At 51.3% G+C, this 10,718-nt stretch overlaps 1 protein-coding gene across 3 annotated transcripts in view; it reads right to left on the bottom strand.

Annotated features, from left to right (window-relative positions):
• The window catches only part of PDE9A (phosphodiesterase 9A), a 140,587-nt gene that overhangs the window by 93,214 nt on the left and 36,655 nt on the right, over window positions 1-10,718 (bottom strand). For all 3 annotated transcript variants that reach the window (XM_045284749.1, XM_013005356.2, XM_045284750.1), the window contains exon 2: window positions 4,216-4,286. In XM_045284749.1, the coding sequence (XP_045140684.1) occupies window positions 4,216-4,286 (71 nt within the window). The remainder of the gene's footprint in view (window positions 1-4,215; window positions 4,287-10,718) is intronic.

The following is a 10,718-nucleotide window of genomic DNA, read 5'->3' as shown; positions in this document are numbered from 1 at the left end:
ACCGTGGGCTCTTAGAGCACACAGTGGGTGTGTTAGAGACCCACTAACCGTGGGCTCTTAGAGCACACAGTGGGTGTGTTAGAGACCCACTAACCATGGGCTCTTAGAGCACACCAGTGGGTGTGTTAGAGACCCACTAACCGTGGGCTCGTCATCAGGGCTTACCCATGAGCACCACCCGAGACTCCAGTGGCTCACACGAGGATTGACTGTGGGTGTTATAGGGGCCTCCGGACTTTGGCAAATGCTTAAGGTCATGTGTCTAGTGTTCTGGTATCACTGGGTTGGGGGGCGCGTAGACCTCAGAGAGAACAAGAACAGGGGTACTAGGGACTAAGAAGCCCAAATGGGGTGGGGGGCTGGAGGCGAACACCAGAGAAGACAGCAGGGATCAACACTTTGAGACTCCATTTGTGGACACATTATGTGGTGGTGTGTCATTCTAAGGGCACTGTAGATGTTAAGTAGCTTAACCTGGGAATTGGAAGACTTCTGTGTTAGTTTGGGCTGACTAGAGAAACAAATCCAGAGACACTCACACGTGTGTAAGAGAGAACTGTATATCAAAGAACAATTGTACATTAAGAAAACATCCCAGCCCAGTCCAGATCAACTCATAAATCTGATATTAGCCCATATGTCCAATACCAGTCTATAATTTCCTCTTCAGACTCATGCAGCCATGCAGTGATGCCAAACGCAGGAAGATCACAGGCCAGTTGGTGGAAAGTCTTGTGGATCCAGTGGACGTGGAAGCATCTCAGCCCTGGCATGGGTCTAAGACTCTGGCTGCCTACAGCATAGCTCCATGTGGCTCGTCAGCAGAAGGAGGAAGCAGAGAGAGTGTCTGGCCTCCAATGAGCTGTTTATCTCTGTTGTGCCTCCAAATGAGGTCATCAAGCTGTGGCCTGATTGACAGACTAAACTCCACCCCTTGCAAGTTGACAGGAGATTATGTACCACACCTTCTAACATACATGGTTGGTAAATAACAACAAACCCTGCTAACACAAAAATCACCACTGACATCAGCAGACGATGAATCTGAGGCCTGCCTTTTGTCCCAGTTCCTCCGAGGGCTTTACATTAAGAAAACATCCCAGCCCCGTCCAGCTCACTCCCACAAGACGGTTTTAAATGAATGAGTCTTTCTTCTCTAACCTCTCACCTCACAGGGCCATTTAGGAGCTGTGCTGACCTGTATCGGGTAAGTTTCAGAGTCTTAAAAATAAATCAAAACAAAAACCCGTGCACTAGGAGGCACCACCTAGGTGCAAGAGATGCATGTATAATATGGTCTTACACAACCTGTAGAGATAGCATGTGACAAATGCGGGTCAGCCCACAAGTCCGGCCGCCAAATCAGAGAAACCTTTATCAGACAAAAACATCAGAATGTGAAGCTATTGCTTCTTGGCCTCTCCGCCCTCTAGTTTCTGACACTTCCGAAGGCAGTGTTTCCATCTCCCTGTGGATTCCCACGCTCTTTGAGTTTGCACCACATCCAAATGGTCGTTTCTGGCAACCCTGAGGTACTTGAATTGCGTCCCTTGTCCATGTTCATTGAGTTTGGGGAGCACAAGGAAGCATGAAGGGGCAAGATTGGGGCTACAGGTTGGATGGGGCAGGGTTTCCCAACAAAACTCTCATTGGGCAGTGTGGTAGTTACATAATTGATAAATAAGTGTAAGGGGTGGAGTCTAGCCTGTCAATCAGGTCACCGTCTCGTGATGCCTCCTTGTGGGTGTGGTTTTCTCAGGAGGATTCTGGGAACTTCCTCTCTTTCTCTCTGGGGGTGGGGCACACTCTCTGTGCTTCACCTTCCTGCTGAGAAGCCACACTCAGAGAGCTGAAGGAGCCACTTGGAGACCCTCACCAGTGCTGAGATGCTTCTACCACCATTGGTCCACAAGACCCTGCACCCACTGGCCTGTGATCATCCTGCATTTTGCATCATTTCATATGACTGCGTGAGTCTGCAGAGGGATTTATGGACTAGTATTGGACTTATGGGCTTATATCAGACTTATGGACTTGATCTGGATGGGGACGTTATCTTAAAATACAATTACTCTTTGATATTCAGCTCTTCTTTATACACATATGAGTGTCTCTGTTTGTTTCTCTAGTCAACCCGGACTAACACAGGCAAGCCTTGCTGCCTCAGAGAGTGGGCAGATACACCGTCAGGCTGGAGATAAAATTCCTCGGTGCAATATTCCTGGCCTTTTTCTCACTGAGGCAGTGCCCAATATTCTCAAGTTTCCTTCACAGTCAGCCCCCAGGATCATCGTGTGCACTTTGAGAAAAGTCTTATCAAGGTTGCCCCAAAGACCAGAACCTTCTGAGCTGACGGACTCTGTGCCTTGAATCAAACTGGCCCAGCAGATTCCCTTAGAAGCCACTTGGAACTGGATCTTTTTTATTTTTATTTCTAAAGACCATTTTCTGGGGGGCTCTTATAGCTCTAATAACAATCCATCCATCCATGTGTCAAGCATATTTGTACAATTGCTACCATCATCGTTTTCTAAACGTTGACTTTCTAGTTGAGCCCTTTGCTTTCAGCTCCTCTTTTTACCCCTCCCTCCTCCACCCACCCTCGTGACCCCTTGATAAATTATAGATGATTATTTTCATATCTTACACTGACCGCTGTCTCCCTCCCCCCACGGTTTCTGTGGTTCGCCGGTGGTGGTTATGTGTCGACCACAGGCACCCTCAGGAGACTAAGGCAAGTGTATTATTGGGAGAACTTGCCTGCAGCCAACCACTGAGAATACAGACACGTTTCAACATATTGTGGATGGAATAAACCCACGCTCCTGTGATCTGAAATGCTAGCAGCAACATTTTGGACTTCCCCTTAGGTATTAGATTCTTCATAGATAACATGGACTATGTCGTTGCTGTCAGCGGCTGGCAAACCAGCCTCCCTCTCCTGGTGACCCAAGTGGTACAGAGTAGACTTGCCGCAGGGGGTTTCTTAGCCGGAATATTGACCGAGACAGGTCCCTGGGCCTTTCTTTCATGCCCCCACCAGATGGTTATACCCTATATCATACATTGCATTACATAAATACATGCATATGGCTTATTTGTAGGTCTTAGCATGTTGCTGTTGTGAGTTGCCACCATGCACAAAAGTACGGAACGCTGCCCAGTCCTGCACTACGCTCCCCATTGCTCCTGTGCCTGAGCCCACTGAGGCAGCACCAGGTGAATCCATTCCATTGAGGGCCTTCCTCTTTGTCGCCACGCCTCTACTTTACCAAACATGCCTTTCTCCAGGGACTGGCCTCTCTCTCTCTCTCTTTGGCCAATATGTCCACAGTATGTCAGAAGTCTTGCCATCCTTGCCTCTAAGGAACAATCAGGCTCTACTTCTTCCAACGTAGATCGGTTTAGCGCAGTGCCTAGCAAACATTGTCAAACATACCCCGAGCTGTAGGATATTTTTGCTGCTTCCAACTCTGCTAGGCTTGCGGGAACACGGTTTTACCCCTTAATTCTCTCTCTCCTCACCTGCTCACTTGGCCATCCCTACCTCTCACCTTCTTTGATGGGAATCCTACCTTCAAAGTGAAAGACAATGGGTACCCTTTATCCTTGGAAAGCTGGGATGTTAAGAACAAGAAAGCCACTTGCTCCAACAAACTACGGATGGCGGGAAAATGGAGTCTTGCAGAATTCTGATGGCTCCGTGGGGTAGACATGGGGCCTGTCCGCTCCTCTCTACGCGATGCTAGCTCTTGCCAGGTGCTGGTCTGTGTAAGACTGCCCGAGCAGGAAAGGCATCTGCTGGATGCTTTGGGGCCAGAGGACCAAACAAAACACAACCACCTTCTTGGCGCCTCTCACAAAGAAGGAACGAATAAGGGGGCGAGACCATTTAACGGAGGGAGAGCGAGAGGCAGGGTGGGCAGGAAGAGGAGAGGTGGAAGGAAGCAGACCATAGCGTTCACTTACTTCTGCCCAGCGGGCTTCTCGGGGTGGACATGGCGGTGGCTGCTGCCGTGCAGGGACAGAGAGTGCAGCCAAGCTCCCGGAAGGCACCACGGTTTCATTTGAAACACAGCCAGCTGGCCTTCCCACCCTTCTTATCCCCCGTGTGTGGCAACCAACCCTTTTCAAGAGTCTTCCTTGTGTGGGAATGGAAAAGGGCCTGCAGCCATGAGGGCGGTCCTCTGAGCCGGGGACGCCCCGGGCACTCACCGAGGCAGGCCGGTGGCGATGCAGAACAGGTCCATGATGTCGCTGGAGTTGCAGTACTTGCTGAAGACCACCTGCAAAACACAACAGCAGGACCACTTAGTTTCCATGGCGATGCCGACCTGCCCGTGTTTTCTCCCTGGTTCCCACCTCAAGGTCTATTTTAAAAAGAAAGCATCAGCACCACGGGCACCGGGACATTCCATGTGCGTCTTTTCGTTTAGTCCATTTCTACAGGTTCGGAGAACTTCATTCTTTGGCTTCAATACACAGAGCCTGGAATACCAGGCCACGGGATCTGACCCATGCAGCATGCCGTGCGTTCACAGTGCCACCACAGCACCGGGCAGCATCGTTCCAATGCCCTAAACATGCCCCAGCCCCCACACACTAGTTCCTTCCCTTCTTCGCGGACTCCGCAGCCCCTGGTCTCCACCGGGCATTTCACCACGGTCTCTGCAGGTCTGCCTCTTCTCGGAGGCTGTATACGTGGAACCATCTAGCTCTGGGGGCACTAGGCATTGGCACCCGCGGTGCTGTCCAGTCAACCCTGACGCAGGAAGGTGCTGCCCGTTTGTGTCAGAGCAGACCTTTGCTCCATAAGGTTCTCCGTGGCTGGTTTTTTGGGAATCGGATTGCCAGGCCTTTCTTCTGAGCTGCCCTGAGATGGAGTCAAGCCTTCACCTTTTCTGCTATCGGCTGAGTGCTTCACAGTTTGCCCGGAGGTGGGCCCCTCTAGACCCATCTCCAGGTCCTAGGCTTCTCTTGCTCTACAGATGGCACCCCACGGACGGCAGCACCTCAAAAGGCAGGTAGAAGCTCAGACCTGAAAGCCTGGGAATACATGTCTGAGGCCTGCCAGGAGGGCAGGTCATGATCATGGTGCCGGGCTGTTATCTCCGCGACCTGGGTCAGTCACCCAGCCTCTTTGGGCCTCCAGTTTACGTTCTGTATAATGGGCACCATCACCCCCCTCCAGCCTGCTTTGTGTCACCTGATGCTGGCCAAAAGGCTCTGCAGTCAGCTACCCACCCGAGCTTGTGGTTTTAGCAAAGGGCCTGCCCAGAGTCCCCAAGAGATAGACTGCACTGAGCACGTCACGCTACTGACCTTCCAAAGAGCAGGCTGTGTATGGCCTCCCTGAGATGGCTTCCCAACACCCCCATGCACTGCCAGGACCCCCAGGCTACTTTTGAGTTGAGAAAGCAGCAGCTGTATGACACTGTTAACCCCAGAGCCGGGTCCAAGAACTAAATACACCGAGTGGACTGGCCGGAACCTTGGTTGGGGCTGTTTCAAAGAGTGCTGACATTTTAATGCTGGGCTTTCTGAATATATTGCTGTCAGCTGCCCTGCAGTCCATTCTAACTGATGGTGATGGTATGTATCACGGAACACCGTGTCGCCTATCCCCGGGTCAGCCTCACCATCGCCAGCACACTCAAGTGGCTCTTGCCAACCCATCTCAGCGACGGCCTCCCATGTCCTTGTTCTGAATATACGAGCCCTCCTTCTCCCCCTCAGCAAGCTGTCTGTTACACTGAACATCTAGTAGGTTCTTTTGTATGTGGAGATAAAACATTGCTAAATAATAATGTCAGATTATTATTATTATTATTATTTTTTGCCTGCCTGCCTCCCCTCCAAATTCAGAGCCTTTTATTCAGCCTTGGCTTGTCATGGAAATGTAGTTCTTTGCAAAGTTCCCATAAAACTGCCCTCCTTATTGCTAGGATGTAAATAGAAAAAAAAAAGCATTCAGTTGCCAAGACTTTGACTGGGAAGCCTTATTTGAGAAAAGTGATCTTTGTTAGGTTGGACCTGACTCTTCTCCGAAGCCGGGGGTGACTTTACGGACCGGTCATGAACCAAACTTTCTTGGGAGGAAACCAGCCGAGAGCCTGGCTCTCAGGGCTCCCGGCTAATGGTTCATTTTATGTAGCGACTTGATTAGGCTTTGGCTCTCAGTGATGTGGCTAAGCTAGAGTCTACTTGTGATGAAGTAGTTACATGTGATTGGGCCAGTTGGCCTACTTTCCATAACATAATCGAATTGGACACCATGTAGTCACTTTCCATAATGTAATCCGATTGGACGCCAGGTAATCACTTTCCATAATGTAAGACAACACAACACAGAGCAACACAACGGAATGTTATCAATCAACCCATCAGCTGGAGTAGGGAGGACCCTAAGCCTAAATTCTGTAGCTGAAAGAAAGCAGGAACAGATACAGCCACATCCCCACAGGGGAAGACCAATGCCAGGGAGGGTCACAGAGAACCCCTGGGGTCACTGACAAGGAAGGACTCACTAGGGCTGAGAGCCGATTGTGTGGGCTTGTAACTGCCAGCATGGTGACAAAATACACCCCAGTCTCTAAATAACGGCTCCTTGGGCACACAGCTGATATGCATTGGGTTGTGACCCACCAGGTCCGAGGTTAGAAACTCCCTCCTGCTCTTTGGAAGAAAGATTGGGCTTCAAGTCTGCAGAGTGCTCCTGTCTTGGAAACCCCCAGGAGCAGCGCTGCTGCTTCCTGCAGGGTCGGCATCGACTCCATGGTGGGAGTTTTATTCTCTAAAGGCCACTGCTGGCCACTTGGAGGCCAGCACCAAGACACCACGAAGACACCAACCTTACAGGGACGCGAGGTTTGCTCCCCCCAGGTCGGGAACCTCGAGGTATTGTGGGGCCACGAGAAGAGGGGAACGGCCCCCCTCTGCGTGCTCGGTGAGGTCTGTGGAGAGAGTGTCTTGTCCTTGGCTCCCGAGCCCGGGAAGAGCCAATAAGAGAGGCTTGACGAGTCCACTCAGAGGGACTCGGAAAGTTCCAGCAACGCGACCCCTGGTTGTTTTTGTTCTTAGTAGTTGCGTCTGGTCGATTCAAGCCAAAACTGTGAGGCTGAACGGCTTGGGGATCAAGAATAAGATGACCCTCAGGAGGGCACATGCTGACATTGAGTTGGCCCCTAACTCATAGTGACCCAGTGGACAACACAACCAGCCGCTGCCCAGTCTTGCAGCCCGCCCCCACCCTCCACCCCCCATTGGTTCCAGAAGGAGTCATTGTGATCCAAGGGGATTTCATTGACGGATTTTTGGAAGCAGGTTGCCAGGCCTTTCTTCCTACTTTAAAATCGTCTAGGAGCTCCATGGAAACCTGCTCAGCAGCACACAGGCCTCTGGTGGCAGTTATGTAATCTCCTGTCAATTTGAGTGAAGGGGTGGAGTCTAGCCTGTCAATCAAGTCACAGCCAGTGAGGCCTCTGGGTGGGCATGGCCTTCTCCTGAAGATTCTGGGAACTCCTGTCTTCCTCCCTGATGGCAGGACACACCCTTTCTCTCTGCCTTCTCAGTCCTGCCATTGAGACACTCAGAGAGCTGGAGGAGACATGTGGAGACACCTGACAGCATTGAGATGCTTCCACCATCACTGGAGCCACAAGAACCTTCTACCCACTGGCCTGTGATCTTCCTGCATTTGACATCATTGCATGTTGAGTTAGTTAATTGTGCCAACCTGGCCGATAATCACATGTGGGGCTAATTGAAAGGCGGAGGGATAAATGGGTGGTGAGCCTCGCCTTTCTAGTTCTCGGGTCTCTTGCTTTGTGATGGTCGCACCAGGGTGCAGCTGCCTTAGCAGTTCCCTGCTTCAGCTTGCAAGATTGACGTCCTACAAGACATCCCCAAGGAGAAGCCACATGGACCTATCCCGATGCAGCCCTGGGTGCTGGAGCAGCCCTGTGGAGACCCCTGCTAGTGCTGAGATGCTTATTCGTTCACTGACTCAGCTTTCATCCTGCAGTCGGCATCATTGCCTCTGTTTTGTGAGGTGGAGGACTTTGTGGACTGGTGTTGGGTTAATGGGTTAATGTTGGACTTGTGGGCTTGGGCAGCATTGGGTTGGGATGTTTTTGTGATGCACACTTTCTTTACATAAAACTCTCTTATACATGAGTTGCTGTGGATTTGTTTCTCTAAAGTGCCTAGATTAATGCACATGTGCTATGTGAGTCTAAAGAGGAATTTATGGACTAGTATCAGACATATGGGCTAATGTCAGACTAGGGACTTGATCTGGACTGGGTGGGATGTTTTCTCAATATACAATTACTCTTGATATAAAGTTCCTTCTTGTATACATATGAGTGTCTATGAATTTGTTTCTCTCGTCAACCCAGACTAACACATCTTCAATGACAGAAGGGGGGGGGGTGAGGGGGGTGGCCGTGCAATAGGTGCATTGGCCGAGAATTGAACCTACGTCTCCCACATGGAAGGTGGGAATTCTACCACTGAGTCACCGTGGCCCCCATATCACGGGCTACAAGTGGAGATCCTCTGTGCTTCCTGGGAGCAAAGAGCCCCCAGGAAGAGCAAGAGCCGGGGTACAAGGCAATGAGAGAACACGTGCTGTGGAGGCAGCGAGGACAAAAGAGAATTGAGAGTTTATGGACTGCTCTCTAATTTAGAGTCCGGTCGGCGCTGGAGTTCCTTTGCAAGCCTAGCAGACAGCCCCCCTCACCCCCCAAGCTCTGCGGTTTGATTGGCAGTGCAACGATATTAAAACAAGAGCAGAAAATGAAATGAGAGCTCAAGAGGGGCTCTGGCTCACCAGTTATTGATCCTTCTCACATTCGGCGGACGCCTGTGAATGTCGGTGGGCATTTTCGCGTCTGGGAATTCTCACGCTGTCTGCATAAAGAATGACTAATTGCTCAGTGCTCAGCACAAGCCAAGCTTCCGAAAGTTGGAGGGATTTACATAAGGAGACTGTAAGGGTGGGCTTTTGCCCCACCCTCGCATCCCACCCACCCAAATATGCTAAAGCCCAAACCCTAGGCACCCGTGAGCTTGATATCACTAGGAAATGTAGTCTTTGAAGATGTGACGGGTTAATATGAGGCCATCGTGGACTAGGGCCCGTCCTACTATCTCTCGTCTCTCCCCCAAAGGGAGAGCAAGCTCAGATACAGACACACACGGAAGATGACCATGCGGAGTCCAAGGCCGAGATGGAGTGATCGATCGAAAAGCCCGGGGTCAGGGGGAGTCACCGGAAGCTGAGAGTGAGAGCAGTGGCCAGCTGGCACTCAGATTTTGGACTCCTGGTCTCCAGACCGTGCGAGGCTACACGAGCGCTGTTTGAAAGCCCTGCCCTCCGTGGATGGCTTGACACAGCAGCTGGGAGCGTGGGCTCAGGCATAGGCATGGCGTGCGGATGGCGCAGGACCGGCGGTGTTTGGTTCTGGAGCACAGGGCCACTATGAGTCAGGACTGACTGCATGGCACCTCACGACAACAACAACCACCATCCCAGGTAGTTTGTCGTAAAACACGAATTGCCATTGCCCTGAGTCAATCCCAACGTATAACGAGCCTTCTAAGCTAGAGCAGAGCTGCCCCTCTGGGTTTCCAAGAATGTAAATCTCTGCGGGAACCAGAGCCTCATCTTTCTCCTGCCGAGCGGATGGTGGTTTCAAGCAGGCGACTTTGTGGTTAACAGTCCAACAGGTAACCAACCCGCGATGCCCGGAGTGTCCTAGTCATTATCTAGTGCTGCTAAAACAGAAATACACAAGCGGGCGGCTGGGCAAACAGAGTTGTATTTGTACGGGGCCGCGTCTCTTCCTCTGCTCCCTTCAGGTTTCAAGAGATGGACGCCAAACACACCGAGCACGAATCCCGCCTCATGACCAGAACGAAGACAACTCATTCCTAAAAGGCTTAGAGAGTCGGGCATAGAGGTTGGGATTTACAACGAACATCTGATGGGAAAGGGCCCACAGGAGACCACTTAACCCCTCACACCAAGGCAAAGAGATCGAAGGAGCTCCCCCAAGGCCCAAACAGGGAGTGGTGGATCAGGAGTGCACCGAGTGCCTGGGCTGGAGAGCACCTACCTGACCACCCACATGAGGGGGCATCAAAGAGTTCATGAGTGAAACAGAAGGAAAAGATACTGGAACTTTTCCAGGCACATTTTGAAGTGCCCTTGTATCCTGACTGCGAGGATTTTATGTGTGTTTACTGTCTAGTTAAAGTCCATTGTGAGTCAGAGGTTGGGCAGATGTGGTTACACGTTGGGCTGCTAACTGCAAGGTCAGCAGTTTGAAACCACCAGCCACTCCTCGGGAGGAAGGCGGGTTGTTTACTCCCATAAAGAGTTGCAGCCTTGGAAACTCAAGGGGGCAGTTCTGCCCTGTCCTGTAGGGTTGCTGTGAGTCAGCATAGACTCGATAGCAGGGAGTATGGTTTGGTTTGGGGGAGTCAGATTGGCCTCCGTGGTGGGGAGTGTGGTTTGGTTTGGGAGAGTCAGATTGGACTCAGTGGTGGGGAGCGTGGTTTGGTTTGGGGGAGTCAGATTGGACTCAGTGGTGGGGAGCGTGGTTTGGTTTGGGGGAGTCAGATTGGACTCAGTGGTGGGGAGTGTGGTTTGGTTTGGGGGAGTCAGAATGGCCTCAGTGGTGGGGAGTGTGGTTTGGTTTGGGGGAGTCAGA

The sequence above is a fragment of the Echinops telfairi genome, unplaced genomic scaffold (genome assembly GCF_000313985.2).
Source record: "Echinops telfairi isolate 266 unplaced genomic scaffold, ASM31398v2 ScPeMD7_7469;HRSCAF=8507_0, whole genome shotgun sequence".
In the NCBI taxonomy this organism is placed as follows: domain Eukaryota; kingdom Metazoa; phylum Chordata; class Mammalia; order Afrosoricida; family Tenrecidae; genus Echinops; species Echinops telfairi.
Note: the sequence above shows the minus strand (reverse complement) of the source record. Positions and strands in the feature narration are given on the sequence as shown.